This window comes from Erythrolamprus reginae, chromosome 7, assembly GCF_031021105.1.
Source record: "Erythrolamprus reginae isolate rEryReg1 chromosome 7, rEryReg1.hap1, whole genome shotgun sequence".
NCBI lineage: Eukaryota > Metazoa > Chordata > Lepidosauria > Squamata > Dipsadidae > Erythrolamprus > Erythrolamprus reginae.
The window spans coordinates 15,792,020-15,810,980 of NC_091956.1; the positions used below are offsets into that span (position 1 = coordinate 15,792,020).

General features: G+C 41.9%; 1 protein-coding gene across 4 annotated transcripts in view; it reads right to left on the minus strand.

Annotated features, from left to right (window-relative positions):
- The window catches only part of TBC1D1 (TBC1 domain family member 1), a 108,669-nt gene that overhangs the window by 35,422 nt on the left and 54,286 nt on the right, over positions 1 to 18,961 (minus strand). For all 4 annotated transcript variants that reach the window (XM_070757094.1, XM_070757095.1, XM_070757096.1 and 1 more), the window contains 6 exons: positions 17,737 to 17,826; positions 8,399 to 8,503; positions 5,871 to 6,003; positions 3,673 to 3,764; positions 2,299 to 2,409; positions 432 to 560 (listed from right to left, as the gene is read on the minus strand). In XM_070757094.1, coding sequence (XP_070613195.1) covers positions 432 to 560; positions 2,299 to 2,409; positions 3,673 to 3,764; positions 5,871 to 6,003; positions 8,399 to 8,503; positions 17,737 to 17,826 — 660 coding nt within the window. The remainder of the gene's footprint in view (positions 1 to 431; positions 561 to 2,298; positions 2,410 to 3,672; positions 3,765 to 5,870; positions 6,004 to 8,398; positions 8,504 to 17,736; positions 17,827 to 18,961) is intronic.

Here is an 18,961-nt window from a genome sequence, read left to right on the forward strand (position 1 = left end):
CCACCTCTGCCGCCAGGCATGGGGGGACTGAGATACTCTTTCCCCTAGGGCTTTACAATTTTATGCATGGTATGTCTGTATGTATGTTTGGTTTTACAATAAGGGTTTTTAACTGTTTTAATATTGGATTGTCATATGCTGTTTTACTACTGTTGTTAGCCGCCCCGAGTCTACGGAGAGGGGCGGCATACAAATCCAATCCAATCCAATCCAATCCAATTATCTAATTGAATAATGCCATTCGTTATTTTAATTTAATGATGTCATTCGTCATTTCCATCCTTTTGAACACATACCTAGTTGCGCATTTAGTGGTTCAGTTTTAAATATCGTTCTTTATTTTGGTGCCCAAATACATTTTTTCGTGACTTGGAGGCCAACACACTCAACGCAGCAACGTCAGGATGTCAAGAGATGCGAAAGGGACTTACGCGAGATAAAATATTTTCCAAGGATTCTGTAAGTGACCTCTTGGCTTTGCTCTTGAGCAGGTCAAGCTTGAGCCGAGTTGTGCTGGATGGCATTTCGTTTCCCATGCTCTCTCCAGAGGACTGCACGGTCTAGGATGTTAAGATAACAAATACATTTGAAAAAAATAAATAAAGATAAATCAACAGGAACCCCTTCTATAATAACAATAAAAATAATAATAAAAGAGTTCGTTCTCAGGGGACATTTTTTGTAATAGAAAAACTGCTCAAAAATGTATTATTTATTTATTTATCTTTATTTATTTATTTTGTCCAATACATAATACACATTGAAGAGAATAGATATGTAATAATATAAGTAAAGAAAAGAATAGAAGAAAAGATATAAAAGTATAAGTGAACATATTTGAAAGGAAGAAAAGATAAATGAGATAAGGAGAGACAATTGGACAGGGGACGGAAGGCACACTGGTGCACTTATGCATGCCCCTTAAAAGACTTGTAGAAAGAGAAAGGGAAGAGAAGTAGGTTTAGAAAGAGAAAGACGAAGGGAAGGGAAGAAGAAAGAAGGGAGGACTGTATGAGATGGGAAATGAGGATGGTTAAAAAAACCCAACAACCTTGAACTAAGAAAGCAATAAGATGAATTTAGAATATATGTATAAAGGTTTTGTAAAAGAATGAAAGGAGAAATGAGATGATAAATATGTGAAAATGTCTGTATGAGAATAAAAATAATTGATTGATTGTTTCTTCATTGCATATTTGACCCCTGTGACAATCATTAAGTGTTGTACCACATGATTCCTGACAAATGTATCTTTTTCTTTTATGTACACTGAGAGCATATGCACCAAGACAAATTCCTTGTGTGTCCAATCACACTTGGCCAATAAAATTCTGTTCTGTTCTGTTCTATTCTATTCTATTCTATAAAAAACTTTTTCAAAAAATATTAGAATAGAATAGAATAGAATAGAATAGAATAGACCAGCTCACACATGCTCTGTTTTCACTGGCAGAGGCATCGTGGGCTGGTCCTTTGCTGTTTCTAGGGCAATGCCGCAGGCCAAATTTAAGCATCCTGTGGGCCACATCCGGCCTCTGGGCCTTGAATTTGACACCCCTGTCCTATAGCTTTGTATTTGCAAGCTCTTTGGTGTATAGCAGTACTTCTTAAATAATGGGGTGGGCCACCCGGGGGTGGGCGGGTGGAGCAATGCCGTGTGTGTGTGTGACCCTGGGAATGTGAATTTTTTTTGCCACAGGAAGTAGGGTTTTTTTTTCACCAAACAATAGCACACAGCACAGAGCAGGAGATATGAAGTGCAGATAACAAACCCTTAAGAGAAACCGTGGAAAAAAGTTTTAACAGGGATGAAAAGAAAGGAGGAGAGAGACGGAGATCATGAGACAAAACGTAAGTCTCCCAACAGCTAAGACGAGGAAATATGGTGAAGCATATGTAGTGCTTGGCTTCGCTGTGACTATGGTGGGAGATGAGGGAAGACAGGTATGTTTACTGTGTCTAAAAATGTTGGCAGTGGACAGCCTGAAGCCAAATAAATTAAGGTGTCACTTAAACACATTACACCCCAATCACGCTGATAAGCGCTTGAGGTTTTTTAGCAAAACCATGCAAAATATTGCAAATGATCCTCCCAGTGAAGAGTTGGAGGGGGCACAAAATGTTTACCTCTTCCGGGGTGGGCATAACAGAAAATAACTGAGGTTACAGGAATTTAAAAAGATGTATTTCCCCCAAATTTGCAGCCTGTATCTGCTCTCCTACAGGATTGCTGTTAGAAAAATATTTTCCCCGCCCATCTTTCAAAACAAATATCAGGGAAAAAAGGGAATTGCAGACCTGTTTAACTTCCCTGAGGTGAACGTGGTCCTTCTGCTTTTCTTCGTACATGTTTCTCAGGATAGAGATGATTAATTCATTCTCCTTCTGTTCGTTCCTGGGCCTAATTTTCTGCAGAAGGGGAGAAAAGAGGACAGCTTAATCCTTTTAACTCATCGCATCGGCAAATTGCTGCAAACTCAGGTGGTCCCCGACTTATGATCGCTCATTTACTGACGACTCAAAATCATGATGAAAAAGCACCGAAAAAGGAAACGTTTGTTTCACACTTATGACCCTTGCAGCCTGCCTATGGTTACATGATCAAAACGACACTCCAACGATAAATATGGACTTTACGTCGTAAGGAAACGATACACCAGCTTATTGCTGGTTTCATCTCTTATCTTTTTTTTCTCTCCATCTATTCTCGTTTTCTTTCTTTCTCACTTTGCAGTTTTATTCCTTTTCTTTCTTCATCTCTTTTTTTCTTTTTTCTTTCTTTCTTCCCCTTTTTGCTCCCTCCCTCTCTTCCTCTTCCTCTCTAACTTTTCCTCTTTATTCTTTTCACCCATGAAAGTATGTATACTTTTTTAAAAATTGCATACTCTAAAATTACACAAATTTGTACCAATGTTTAAATAGTCCTTTTGTTTTCTGTATTCCCTTATTTATTTATTATTTATTTATTTATTTATTAGATTTGTATGCCTCCCCTTTCCGTAGACTCGGGGCGGCTCACAACACAATAAAAACAGTTCATGACAAATCTAATAATTTACAATTTAAAATATTTTAAAAACCCCATTATTAAACAGACATACATACAAGCATACCATACATAAATTGTATAGGCCCGGGGGAGATATCTCAGTTCCCCCATGCCTGATGACAAAGGTGGGTTTTAAGGAGTTTACGAAAGGCAAGGAGGTTAGGGGCAGTTCTAATCTCTGGGGGGAGCTGGTTCCAGAGAGTCGGGGCTGCCACAGAGAAGGCTCTTCCCCTGGGGCCTGCCAACCGACATTGTTTAGTTGACAGGACCCGGAGAAGGCCCACTCTGTGGGACCTAATCGGTCGCTGGGATTCGTGTGGCAGAAGGCGGTCTCGGAGATATTCTAGTCTGATACCATGAAGGGCTTTAAAGGTCATAACCAACACTTTAAATTGTGACCGGAAATTGATCGGCAACCTTCCCCCATTCATTTGTAATAAAGATTATATTTAAACAAAAAACAAAAAAACTCAAAACGCTTCACGAAATATTTCACTTGCTCTACACTGCACAGAAGCAAAATCTTCCACAGGGGTGCATGGGGGCGTGTCGCACACGCACCCCGAAAATCGCTACCGGAACATAGCACCCTACCGTTCCGGTAGCAGGCCATCACTGGTTACCTGAACTTCCTCAAAGATTGCGGCTTGCTCCTGGTTATTCAGTGCTGTTAAATGTTTTTGTAGTTCCAACTTAGTTTTAGAAGGATGAGTCCCTAAGAAATAAACAGATCAACATTAAGTTAGCGTTAGGCCTTTGTTTTGGCCTCACGACATCCTTATCTATACAATCATCATCTTCTTTTAAAGACTCCGTAATCCCATGCGAGGTGCAGTCTTCAGAAACTGAATGGAGCTGAATGTTTACTGGCCGGGTGCCCTTCCCGTCGCCAATGCGGAGATCATTTCGGCGGATATATTCTCATGGTGCCCAGAGAGAAAAATATCTGCCTCTACCTACTGTGTTTCCCCGAAAAAAAGTCCTCCCCCGAAAATAAGACCTCCCCCCTGAAAATAAACCCATCCCTTGTTCCACTGCCTTGCTCATCTCAGCCTTTAGAGCCATCATGGCAAACCTATGGCACACGTATGCCACAGGCAGCACACAGAACCATATCGGTAGGCACGTGAAACGTTGCCCTATGTCAGCTCCAGCACGCCAGCTGATTTTCAGCCTTGGGAAAGATTGTTTCGCCCTCCGGATGCTTCAGGACAGCTTCCCTGAAGCCCCAGAGTGCCAAAAACTGCCCATGGGGCAAACCGAAAGTTCAAAAAATGCACTTCCGGTTTGCCTGTTGTGCCGTTTTTTGCATTCCGGAGGGTTCAGGGAAGCTTGCTAAAACCCTGGAGTGCAAAAAAAAGCACAATGGGCAAACTGAAAGTGCATTTCCTGAACTTCCGGTTTGCCCCTTGGGCAGTTTTTTCACCGTCCCAGGCATCAGTGAGGCCTGTGTGCATGCTCAGCGGGGGCGGGGGATTGTGCGCATGTGCAGGGGGAGCATGGAGGGGAAGTGTGCATGCGTGAGGGGGAGGGAAGGGGTGTGGACTCATGCACACATGCTAGCACACAACCCTCTTTTGGCACATGAACCAAAAAGGGTTCGCCACCACTGCTTTATTATTATTATTATTATTATTATTATTATTATTATTATTATTATTATTAATTAGATTTGTATGCCGCCCCTCTCCGAAGACTCGGAGCGGCTCACAACAACAAAACAGTACAAATCCAATGATTAAAAACAATTTAAAACCCTTAATATAAAAAACAGTCATACATGTCATACAAATCATACATAAAACGGAAACAGCCCAGAGGAATCAATTCCCCCATGCCTGATGGCAGAGGTGGGTTTTAAGGAGTTTGCGAAAGGCAAGGAGGGTGGGGGCAATCCTGATCTCCAGGGAGAGTTCATTCCAGAGGGTCGGGGCCGCCACAGAGAAGGCTCTTCCCCTGGGTCCTGCCAGATGACATTGTTTTGTCGACTCCAGGCCTGACCCCCATTCCTCCCCAGCCTCCTCGCTGTCCGACTTTGCTGCCAACTTCACAGGCCACTGGCAGACCACAACAGCCAGTAGTTTGGAGAATCAGTAGCGACGGCAGCACGAGGTTCCACCCACCCACCCATACGGTGTCATTTTCTTTTTTAAAACCCTCTGCTCATGCTCAAAGCAGGGGGTGAAAAAGCAACCCCAACAGTGGCACACACTTGAGCGAGGCAAGCAAAACATGCGTTTCCGAACTGGTAGGAAAGGCCAAGTAGATTTAAACGCTGAAGACAGAGTCTTATTTTAAGGGAAACATGTTAAGGAGGGAACTCACAGCCTCCTGACTGAGAGCTCCACCTGCCACTCATCTTTATCTATACCAGCGGTTCTCAACCTGGGGCTCGAGACCCCTTTGGGAGGTCATACGATCGTTTCACAGGGGTCGCCTAAAACCATGAGAAAAGACAAATTTCCCATGTTGTTAGGAATTAACGTGTCTATTCTAACGCCTTGGAACATATTTTTACAATCTGACCAATCAGGTGTTTACAGTGGGGGTGTCCCTCTGACCTTCCTGCCAATCAGCTTAAAGCTCTGTTGGGAGAATTGGCACTAGACTTTTGGTTGGGGGCCACCACCCCTTGAGGAACTGTATTTGAGGCCGCGGTATTAGAAAGGTTGAGAACCACCGATTTATACAATGATGCAATTATATACACCCCAAAAATTTAAAAAAGTTTTTAAAAAAAAAAAATCCTTTGATATATCTGTCGCCTAACTCCCAAAAGAATCCAAGGAAACACGCTTAGGCCAACCTGGACAATTCTTACCTTCTATCTTTTCACAGAGTTTATGAAGAATTTGCATAGGACATCCGTCACAGATCTGTGGCTGGGCTTTGAAATTTGGGTGGCTGGCTGCCACGCTGAATGCCTGTTTCAAGGTCATCATGATTTCATCCACCTAAATGAAAGAGAGAGAAAGAGAAAGAGGGAGGGAGGGGGAGAGAGAGAGAGAGAGAGAGAGAGAGAAATCAAAGTTCTGGACCTTTTGCCAGCTTTTGAGCCACAGTTACATAGTGGTTAGAATGCAGCATTGCAGGCTAATTCTGCCGACTGCCAGCAGTTCAATCCTTTTTTTATAATTTTTTTTTCTCCACCATACAATAAAACATACATGGAACAATAAAAAAACACAGCTTCAATGCATAAAAATAACAATATATAACATTTCCTTCTCAAGCAAAACATTTTAAGGAGCATCCTAAATTACGTTTTCCATTCAAACAGTTCTATCTTCCTTTCTCAAATATTTAAACTACCTAAATATCAAAAACATTAATCTATAGAAATCATGAACTTATATTTAAAGTTCCCTTATCTACTAAAATCTACTAAAATTCCCTAGCTCCAACCTTTTAAAAATATTGCAAAACACCTTAACGTTGATCTGATTTAACCTTTTAAAGTCTGTGTTATATTGTTATTTAGTGCTGTCACCATTCCCTTTTTTTTTTTTTTTGGTCATCTGTGTCTTTATCTGCCTAATCTCTATTTGTCATATATCACTGAGTGGCTCAAAGACCTTCCATCCTTCCGAGGTTGGTAAAATGAGGACCCAAAATTGTTGGGAGCAATATGCTGACTGTAAAACCACTTAGAGTGGTATATAAGCCTAAGTGCGTAAGAAAATTTACATAAGATATTTTACCGGTGGCATTATGCCCTAGCGAGACTAGCTAAAATCTACCCTAATATAGACCCAAAATGTTGGAAGTGTAAAATTGAACATGGAACATATTATCATCTCTGGTGGTCATGCCCAGTAATTAAGAAAGTTTGGAACATGATCAGTAATTGGATAAAGAATATGAATTAGAAGTAAAGCCAGACACATGTCTTTTAGGGATTATGAAAGGGCAACTGGTGCACTAGGCGAACCTGGGGGGCGTTTTCCCAGGTTTGCCTGGTGCAACAGTTGCGGCCCTATTTGGACCGGGACTCACTGCTCACAGTCACTCATGCCCCCATCACCTCGAGGTTCGACTACTGTAATGCTCTCTACATGGGGCTACCTTTGAAAAGTGTTCGGAAACTTCAGATCGTGGAGAATGCAGCTGCGAGAGCAGTCATGGGCTTCCCCAGGTATGCCCATGTTACACCAACACTCCACAGTCTGCATTGGTTACCAATCAATCTCCAGTCACAATTCAAAGTGTTGGTTATGACCTTTAAAGCCCTTCATGGCATCGGAGCAGAATATCTCCGAGACCGCCTTCTGCCGCACGAATCCCAGCAACTGATTAGGTCCCACAGAGTGGGCCTTCTCCGGGTCCTGTCAACTAAACAATGTCGGTTGGCGGGCCCCAGGTGAAGAGCCTTCTCTGTGGCGGCCCCGACTCTCTGGAACCAGCTCCCCCCAGAGATTAGAACTGCCCCTACCCTCCTTGCCTTTCGTAAACTCCTTAAAACCCACCTTTGTCGTCAGGCATGGGGGAGCTGAGATATCTCCCCTGGGCCTATACAATTTATGTATGGTATGCTTGTATGTATGTCTGCTTAATAATGGGGTTTTTAAAATATTTTAAATTGTAAATTATTAGATTTGTCATGAACTGTTTTTATTGTGTTGTGAGCCGCCCCGAGTCCACGGAAAGGGGCGGCATACAAATCTAATAAATAAATAAATAAGTAAGTAAGTAAGTAAGTAAGTAAGTAAGTAAGTAAATAAATAAATAAATAAAACCAAACAAACAAACAAACAAACAAACAAACAAACAAACAAACATGAATTACTACTTTATAATAACGGCCTCCAGGTTAGCATTTGCAGAAACAAAAACCCAGAACAATGGTAATGAAGAAAATATTAGATTGTGCAAAAATGAGTAGGCTTACCATGAAATTGCAGAATGATTATAGAAAAGAATTTTATTATAATTTTAAAAAAAGTTAGATTGTGCAAAAATGAGTAGGCTTACTGTGAAATTGCAGAATGATTGCAGTAAAATTTTTTATATTGTGTGGTAAAAAATGGCTTAAAGATAAGAAGAATAATGTATAAGCAATAAATAAATATGTAAACAATTAGTAATTAGCAATTAGTTGTCGTAAGAGGCTTTGCAAATATAAAACAAATATAATTAATGATAGACATTAAGGGAAAAAGGTTAACGATCAGATAGTTGGATAACAATGCACTAAATTTGACATGCTGATGCTACAGAAGTGCAAATGAACAGTTACTTGAATGACTTATTAATGTTTTGTATGTGTTTGCATTGTTTTAAAAAATTTAATAAAACTTATTTTTTTTAAAAAAAAAGCCTAAGTGCTTATTGCTATTTTTGAGTTCTTACCAGGGCTTCATCTGTACACTGAAATACATAACACACAAAATGGAACCCTCTCTTTTTGGAAGGCTCTCTGCAGATGAATCCGAAGTGATCCACGTGGCGAATCCCCTACAAGACCAATCATTGCATCAAAACATTTATAAAGAAATGGGTATAAACAACTTTATGAGTGTTGACTCCCTCAAGTTCCTCTTTATTTCTAGGTTGAATCTCTCTTGGGTGGCCTTGGAGAATAATTGGACTCCCTCCTCTCTGTGGCAGCTGGTCAAATATTGGAAGACTGCTATCTTGTCTCCCCTTGTCCTTCTCTTCACTAGACTAGCTAACAGTTCCTGCAACTGTTCGTAGTATGTTTTAGAATCCGGTCCCCTAATCTTCTTGGTTGCTCTTTTTTGGATTTTTTCTAGAGTCTCAACATTTATGCCGCCAGGCATGGGGGAGTTAAGATATTCCTTCCCCTTAGGCCATTACAAGTTATGCATGGTATGTTTGTGTGTATGTTTGGTTTTATAATAAGAGTTTTTAGTTGTTTTATTAATTGGATTGTTACATGCTGTTTTTATCATTGTTGTTAGCCGCCCCGAGTCTACGGAGAGGGGCGGCATACAAATACAATAAATAATAATAATAATAATAATAATAATAATAATAATAATTATTATTATTATTATTATTATTAATTTTATTTCTTTGATAGTGTGATAACCAAAACTGAATGTGGTATTCCAAGTGTGGGCTTACTAAGGCTTTACAGAGTGGTATTAGTACCTCACTTGATCTAGATTGTATCCCTCTGTTAATGCAATTTAGGATTGTGTTGGCTTTTTTGGCTGCCGCAACACATTGCTGGCTCATGTTTAGCTGGTTATCCACTAGGACTCCAAGTTCTCTTTCACAGTCACTGCCACTAAGCCTGGTTTCATTCAGTTTATTTGTATACTTTTGGGGTTTTTTTAACCTATGTGTAGGTCTTTATTTTTCTCTACATCAAATTTCATTTTGTTAGAAAGGGCCAGAGGTGGGCTACTGCCTGGAGGGGGGGGGGGGGGAGGAATGCAGTGGGATAGCAAAAATGGAGCTACACCCCAGAGCACCCAATTTGCACTAAAAGATGTTGAAAGAAAATACATAAACCACGCCCACAGTGTGCTAGTAAAAATTTTGGTAGCCATTCACTGGATAGGGCCCAGTGTTCAAGTCTGTCGAGATCCATCTGGATCTTGAGCCTATCATCTAGGCCAGAGGTGTCGAAGCTTTTTTCCTCGGGTGCTGAAAGCGCATGTGTGTGTGCTGTCACACATGAGTGAGTGCCCACACCCACAATTCAATACCTAGGGAGGGCAAAAACGGCCTCCCACACCCCCAGAGGCCCTCTGGAAGCTGGAAACAGCTGATTTCCCAACTTCTGGTGGGCCTGGTAGGCCAGTTTTTCACTCTCCCCAGGCTCCAGAGGCTTTCATGGAACCTGGGGAGGGCAAAAACACCATCCCCATTTCCCTGGAGGCCCTCCAGAAGCTGAAAATGCCCTCCCAGAGCCTCCATGTGAACTGAAAATCAGCTGGCTAGCAGGCACATGCGTGTTCAAGCTGAGCTAGGGAAACAGCTCATGTGCTGGCAGATATGGCTTTGCGTGCCACCAGTGGCAGGCGTGCCATAGGTTCATCATCACTCATCTATGCTGTTAGCTATTCTTTCCAGCACAGTATCATCTGCAAATTTGGTAAGCTCTCCTTTGATTTCTCAACTAAGTCGTTTATGAAGATATTGCAGAGTACTGTGCCTAAGATGGTACCCCACTGCTCATGTAACCAGTGGTTCTCAACCTTCCAAATGCTGTGACCCCTTAATACAGTTCCTCATGTTGTGGTGACCCCCCTAAGTCTAGTACCAATTCTCCCAACAGAGCTTTAAGCAGATTGGCAGGAAGGTCAGAGGGACGCCCCCACTGTAAACGCTTGATTGGTCAGATTGTAAAAATATGTTCCAAGGTGCCAGAACAGACGCTTTAGTTCCTAACACCATGGGAAATTTGTCTTTTCCCGTGGTCTTAGACTCTTAGGTGACCCCTGTGAAACAGTCATTCAACCCCCCCAAAGAGGTCCTGACCCCAGGTTGAGAACCACTCAGTCGTAGAGCCATTAAGGACTACTCGTTGAGTACGGTTTGTCAGCCAGTTACGAATCCATCCGGTGGTGATGCTATCTATTTCACTTTTTCCTAACTTAGCAAGAATTAGGTTGTGCTCTACTTTGTCAAATGCCTTTCTGATATCTAAGTATGTTATTTTTGTCTTGCAAAGAAATCATTGCGTCAAAATGTTTATAAAGGAAAGAGTATAAACAGTTTTATGACGGCGTGGAGGAAAAAAGGAGAGCTTCATTTATAATGTTGACTGAATGTTGAGTCACGGCAAATGAACTTTTCTTGGTTCTTTGAACAGAAGCTAAAGAACCTACTTGGATAAACAACAAAACATTTCCAACCAAAACAAGAAAAATAAAACCTCCAGTTGCTGTGACTCAACTTCTACACAACTCTTCCCAAATGACTGAGAAGCTTCCACTAAAGTTTTCCCAAATAATCTTTTTCACATCACATTCGACTATAGTTGAGCTTCCTTAAAAAAAAAACCCTAAGTCTGTTAAAAAGGAACTCTCCAAAACTTTCCCTTCTTATTTGTCCTCCAGAAACATCCAAGGAGTAAAAAAAATACTCTGAGCAAGCAATTCCATTGATGGGATACAGGCAGTCTTCAACTTACGAGCACAGCTGAGCCTCAAATTTCTCTGGCCAAGAAAGACCATTGGTAAATGAATTTTACCCCATTTTATGACTTTTCTCACCACCATTGTTAAACGAATCACTGCATTTAGGAACCAAGGTACAAGATTGTTAAGTGAATCTGGACTTCCCATTGCCAGTCAGAAGGTCACAAAAGTGGAATCGCATGAATCCCGGGGGTAACAGTGCAATTGTCATAAATAATAGCCGGTTGCCAAGCTTTTGATCACATAATGCCGCCCCGAGTCTGTGGAGAGGGGCGACATACAAATTTAATAAATAATAATAATAATAATAATAATAATAATAACAACAACAACAACAACAACAACAACAACAACCATGGGGATGCTGCAATGGTCATAAGTATGAAAACTGCAATAAGTCACTTTTTTCAGTACCATTGTAACTTTGAGTGATCACTAAATGAACTTCTGGAAGGAGAGAACTACTTGTAATTTAGCAGAAACCCCAAAGGAACATAAATTGTTAAATGATCTTTCCCGCTACACAACAGTAATACCCATTCCCCCGTGAACATTCCTCATGAGACCGACGTGCCTTTTAACCTTACTTTAAAAAATAAATAAAAATAGACTTTATTTAAACACACAAAATACAAACAACAAAACACACAAACACAAAACATTGAAATAAAAGTTGGACAATTTGTGACGCGCCTGTAGTACACTTCTAATAGTGCTTATTTACTATTATATGGATTATATTTACATATATACATCAACTTTTAGCAAAGATCTTATTCTGGTATATCTTTTTCTTTGTTTTCCTTTTGTGACTGATCCTCTGACATTTACTCCCCAAATTATCTAACATTTATTAACTCTCTAATTTTACTTTTCCCCCCTTTTTTCCATCCAATCATAAAACTTACTCCAACAGTTAGTATACTCTTGTTCATCTATGTTTTTTATTTCTTTAGTTAAACTATCCATTTCTACACACGTTGTAATTTTTTTCAAATTGTAACCTTACTTTCTGGATAACCCTCGTAATAAAATATAGTAAAATGTGTTTTATCTGTGCAAACATTACTATCTGACATTTTTGCTGGTCAATTCAGGAAACCAGGCCTGAAAAATAAATCTGGTGATATTAATAAGCGTTCTAAGATGACACAGGAGATAGAAGACATGGGGAAATCTCATGCAGCGAGTTAAGAGGCCAATCTAATTAGTTTAAAAATCTAATGAATTCTACAGATATTTTAATGAAAGGCCAAAGGACATGTGAAGGAAATGCAATCCTAAAAACAGAAAAATTGGAACAGAGCTTGGCAGCTTGAAGGGTCCATCTTTGGACATTTTCAAGATAAAATTGGATAGCTATTTGTCAAGATTGGTATTAAGTCTAGGACATAGAAACATAGAAGATTGACGGCAGAAAAAGACCTCCTGGTCCATCTAGTCTGCCCTTCTACTATTTCCTGTATTTTATCTTAGGATGGATATATGTTTATCCCAGATATTCAGTGACTGTGGATTTACCAACCACGTCTGCTGGAAGTTTGTTCCAAGCATCTCTTCCAGTAAACTACAGTAATATTTTCTCATGTTGCTTCTGATCTTTCCCCCAGCTCACCTCAGATTGTGCCCCCTTGTTCTTGTGGTCACTTTCCCATTGAAAACACTTCCCTCCTGAACCTTATTTAGCCCTTTGACATATTTAAATGTTTCGATCATGTCCCCCCTTTCCCTTCTGTCCTCCAGACTATACAGATTGAGTTCATGAAGTCTTTCCTGATACATTTTATGCTTAAGACCTTCCACCATTTTTGTAGCCCGTCTTTGGACCCGTTCAATTTTACCAATCTCTTTTTGTAGGCGAGGTCTCCAGAACTGGACACAGTATTATTCCAAATGTGATCTCACCAGCGCTCTATATAGCGGGATCACAAATCTCCCTCTTCCTGCTTGTTCTACCTCTAGCTATGCAGCCAAGCATTCTACTTGCTTTCCCTACTGCCTGACCGCCCTGTTGACCCATTTTGTCAGAAATCACTACCCCCAAATCCTTCTCTTCTGAACTTTTTGCTAACACAGAACTGCCAATACAATACTCAGATTGAGGATTCATTTTGCCCAAGTGCATTATTTTACATTTGGAAACATTAAACTGCAGTTTCTATTGCTTTGACCACTTGTCTAGTAAAGCTAAATCATTTGCCATATTACAGATGCCTCCAGGAATATCAACCCTATTGCACACTTTAGAGTCATCAGCAGTGATGGTGGATTATTTATTTTGAATTTTTTTGCCACTGCGCATACGCGCACATGCCCAGGAGGTGCACCCACGTGGCCTGGGAGGAAGTGAACCGGTGGTGAGGTAAGTTAGAACCCCACCCCTGGGCTAAGCTTCCAAGTGAGAAGGCATCCGATTGCAGCGTCTGCCTTGCTTTAACAATAGAGGTTAAGAAACAGGGTGTCATATTTTCTTCCACTGTCCACGCTACATGTTAATCATTAAATGAACTGGGATTTAGGAAAAATTAGATTTCCAGCTGGCCTAGTAAAAAAAACAACAACCAAAAACCAGAATTTGACCTTGGAGGAAAGTAGCTAAGGGCTGACTCAGAAATACTCTCTGACATAGTAAATGATTGCAAACAAACTCCTTATGATTTATGACTGAGTTCCTTTAGAAATAACCCTGGTGGGATTTAGGCTAAAAGCTTCTTTAATCATTATTGGCTGGCAACACATTTAGCATTAGGGAATTTCCATGGAATTGCCTCATTTGGGTCATGGGGTCCCACAATTCTTTGAGGGGGGGGAACCAGCTTCATAAAATCAGCACTTCATTTGTTAATTGTTTAAACAAATTACAATATGTCCGCCCAATGTGTTGCAGAAATTCTTTGGTCGTATAGACCAGTGGTGGCGAAAGATGTGTGTGTGAGAGTGTGCTAGCATGCGTGCATGTGCCCACACCCCTTTCCTCACCCCCATACACATACACCCCATCCCGCGCTGCTCCCGCGCATGCGCACAGGCCATTCTGAAGCCTGGTAGGTGAAAAAAAAATCCCCCAACAGCCAACGGAAGTTCAGAACAATACACTTCCGGTTTTCTCGTTGAGTTACACTCCGGGGCTTGAAGAAGCTTCCCTGAACCCTCCAGAGTGCAAAAAACAGCACAACGGCAAACCGGAAGTACGTTTTTTCCGAACTTCCAGTTTGTCCATTGGGGGAATTTTTTTTGCCTACGGGGCTTCAGGGAAGGTTCCTTGAAGTGTCTGGAAGATGAAACGGCCTTTCCGAAGGCCGAAAATCAGCTGGCCAGTGCACACATGCATGCTGGAGCTGAAACATGGAAAAGTCTCATGTGCCCTCCGATATGGCTCTGCGTGCTACCTGTGGCACGCGTGTCATAGGTTTGCTATCACATGTATAGGCCTTACCAGCCACCTGCGGACACATTGTGGACAGCCCACAACCCATTTGATTTCAAGGACCTCTTCAAACATGATGGATGAATATCATCAGACGTCATCTTGGACGTGGGAGTAGAAGGGGAACTAATTAAGTTCGCAGACGACACCAAGCTGGCAGGGGTAGCCAACACCCTGGAGGACAGGCTCAAAATACAGAAAGATCTAGACAGATTAACACTATGGGCCCACACTAACAACATGATGTTCAACGTCGACAAGCGCAAAGTCCTTCATCTTGGTAAAAACAACCCTAGACACAGCCTGGGAAAAGCCCCACTTAGCAGCAGTAACTGTGAAAGAGATCTTGGAGTCTTGGTGGATAATCAACTAAACATGAGCCAGCAATATGCAGCAGCGGCCAAAAAAGCCAACACCATCCTAAGCTGCATCAACAGAGGGATACACTCCAAGACCAGGGAAGTATTAATACCACTCTACTACGCCCTGGTCAGACCACATCTGGAGTACTGCATCCAGTTCTGGTCACCACACTTCAAAAGAGACATTGAAACTCTGGAGAAGGTGCAGAAAAGAGCAACCAAAATGATTAGGGGACTTGACACCAAGACTTACGAAGAGAGGCTGCGGGAACTGGGCATGGATAGCCTAGAGAAAAGGAGGGCCAGAGGGGACATGATAGCTGTATACAGGTATGTGAGGGGTTGCCACAGAGAGGAGGGGGTCACTCTATTCTCCAGAGCACCAGAGGGCCGAACGAGGAACGACGGCTGGAAGCTGACCAAGGAGAGATTCAACCTAGAAGTAAGGAAGAACTTCCTGACGGTCAGAGTGCTCAACCATTGGAACAACCTGCCTGCAGAGGTTGTGAACTCCCCAACTCTGGACACTTTCAGGAGGAGATTGGACTGCCCTTTGGCTGGGGTGCTTTAGGATTCCTGCTCAGGCAGGGGGTTGGACTTGATGACCTGCATGGTCCCTTTCAACTCTAACAATAAATAAATAAATAAAAATAAATAAATAATCAGACAAATTACAAACCAAATTACAAACCAATTATAACCCTCACCAAGCCCAATGTTTCTCTCTTGCGGCCCAGTGCTAAGTGAAGCACTGCAATTGGTAACCCTTGTTATGAACTAAGTCATGCTTCCCTATCGATTTTGCTTATTGGAAGGTGTCAAAAGGCGATCACATGACCCCAGGACACTCTGACCATCATAAATATGGGTCAATGGCCAATGGTCTGAATTTTGATCAAGTACGCATTGGGGTCATAAATGTGAAAAGTGGTCTTAAATACTTTTTTCAGTGCCATTGTAGAAGGTACTTCTCGATTTACCACTGTTCACTTAGTGACCTGTTATGGTTAGCTCTGGCCCAGCTCCTGCCCCAAGGACTGTGGATGTGGGGGAGACATCCACATGCTGCAGGCCTGTTTTGCCCCCGGTGGAATTTGCTGATGAAGGCTCCTCTGAACAAGAAGACATGAATGACAGGGAGGAGGAGAGTGTGGCAGACAGCTTAGAAGGAGATCAATTATCTAGCTCCTCCTTGGATTCAGAACAAGAGTTAATGATACAGCCACGCATGCGGAGAGCGATTCATAGGCAACAACAACTGAGATATTATTATCAAAGAAAATGAGGCCACCTGTGGTTGGGTGGGGCTGTGGTCATTAGTGAGGCTGCTATAAATAGCAGCCTGTGGGTTTGGCCATTGTGGAGGATTATCTGATCGTTGTGTTTCGTGACTGCTTTACTGACTTTGACCTTTTGTGGACTGATTTTTCTCCGCTTTGAAACTAAACCAGAGCAAAGTGTGTTTCACTTTGTGAAAGAAGAAGGACTGTGAATTGCCTCACAGCTGCAAGCTAAGTATCACAGAACTGATAAGGGACTTGTACAAATTACCAGTTTGTTTGGAGACCAGTGCTCTTTGCTATACCAAAAGAGGGCTTAGGTTAAGGGAATTTTCATTATAAAGAACATTGTTTTGAATTTTCAAACGTTTGTGTGTCTGAAATTTGTACCTGTGAATTTTTGGGAGGAGTCTACCAGAGAGCCCGACAGAACAGTGACCATTCGAAGTTTCAATCACGCGGAAAATAGTGACATGACCGTTTTTCAGAGTTACGACCTTTGCAACATCTCCATGCCTGTGTGATCAAAATTCGTGCCCACTGGTTCGTACTTATGAACACAGCTGTGTGTCTCAAGGTCATGGGATCCACCTTTGCGACCTTCTGACCAACAAGGTCAACAGGGCAAAACCAGATTCACTTAATGACCAGGTTACTAAAGCATCAAATGCAGTGATTCACTTAACAACCTGGGCAGGAAATGTCATAAAATGGGGTTGGGGTTTGGAAAACTCACTTAACAAATGTCTCCCTTAACAACAGAAATGTTGGGCTCAATTGCGGTCGTGAGTTGAAGACTTCTTGTATAAGATTGTAATCAAGTGGACAGTTAACTAAACATTTTTAAAAATCCAATCGTAATGATGATGATGATGATGATGATGATGATGATGATGATAATAATAATAATAATAATAATAATAATAATAATAGTGGGACTTCCGACTTCAGACTGACCGAATTCTGAAGCATAACACACCAGACATTGTGATCGTGGAGAAAAAGAAAGTATGGATCATCGACATCGCAATCCCAGGAGACAGCAGAATTGAGGAGTAGCAGCTAGAGAAATTAGTGAAATACAAAGATCTAAAAATCGAGCTGCAATGACTCTGGCATAAGCCTGTGAAAGTGGTCTCAGTGGTACTTGGCACGCTGGACGCAGTACCACAGGATCTCAGCGGACATTTGAAAACCATCGGAATTGACAAAATCTCCATCTGTCAATTGCAAAAGGCTGCTTTACTGGGATCGGCACACATAATTCGCCGCTACATCATGCAGTCCTAGGTGCTTGGGAAGCGCCCGACTGGTGATGAAATACGAAATCCAGCATAGGGATCTTGTTTGCTGTGTTGTACTGACATAATAATAATAATAATAATAATAATAATAATAATAATAATAATAATAATAATAATAATAATAATAATATATGAAAACCAACAGAGAAATCAGAGAGAAGAGAACAACAACAAAAAAAGCAACGAGAAAGTGGATATACCTGAGAGCAAAAGGAAATTTCTTTAAAGCTTTTCTCAATAACTACTTTTTTGGTTTCGGGACTTATGATGTAAACTTCGGACTGCCCAATCTGAAAAGAATGAAAAAAAAAGATCAATAATCAGCATCAGCATCATTTAACGACCTCATAATCCCTTGTGGGGTGGAATCTGGGCAACCGAATGGAGCTAGCAGGGTGTTCACTCTTCCCATCGCCAAAGCAAAGGTTTTGTTCAGCAGATTTTTTTCTCATTGTGCCCAGAGAGAGAAATAACTGCTTCTACCTAGAATCAAACTCACAGCCTCCTGATTGTGAGATGAGAGCTCTACTCCCTAGGGCAGGGATGGTGAACTTTTTTTTCCTCGGGTATTGAAAGGGTATGTGCGCGAGTGCCCACACTAATAATTCAATGCCCCGGGAGGGCGAGAAGACTTTCCCCTACCCCCTGGAGACCAGAAACGGCCTGTTTCCCAACTTCTGGTGAGCCCAGTAGGCTCGTATTTCAGCCTCCCTGGGCTCCAAAGGCTTCCCTAGAGCTGGAGGAAGGTAAAAACGCCATCCCCCATTTTCCTGGAGGCTCTCTGGAAGCCAAAAACACCCTCCCAGAGCCTCTGTGTGAGCCAAAAATCATCTGGCCAGCACAAACATGCATGTTGGAGCTAGGCCAGGACAACAGCTTGCCTGCCAGCAGATATGGCTCCGCATGCCACCTGTGGCACCCATACCATAGGTTCTCCATCATTGCCCTAGGGCCACCGCACCACTCAAAAACAATGTCCATAATGCAGCCCTAACGTTATGCCCATTTTTAAGTCGGTAGGCTCGAAGCATTCTGCATGAACATCAATAGTGGGTTCCTGCTGTAACGGTAGGGAACGGTACACCGGTAGTCAAGGTTGAGCTGTGTGCGCAGCTTGGGGTCTTGGGTGTGCGTGTGGGTGCAACCCAGTGAGATTTGGCTTCTTTGCACATGCAGGAAGCCAAATCCCATAAGGGAAAACAAGCACATGAGAGATTGTGGCAACTTTTTGTTTCTGCGCAAGCATAGAAGCAAAAAAAATCACCAAAATCTTGTGCGTGCACAGGTTCCCTCACGAGATTTTGTTTCCTGCGCATGAACAGAAGCAAAATCTCACTGGTTTGCGCTCACATGCACATTAGAGATCCCAAGCTGTGCACACAGCTCAAATTTTACTACTGGTGTACCGTCCCTTACTGTTCGGGT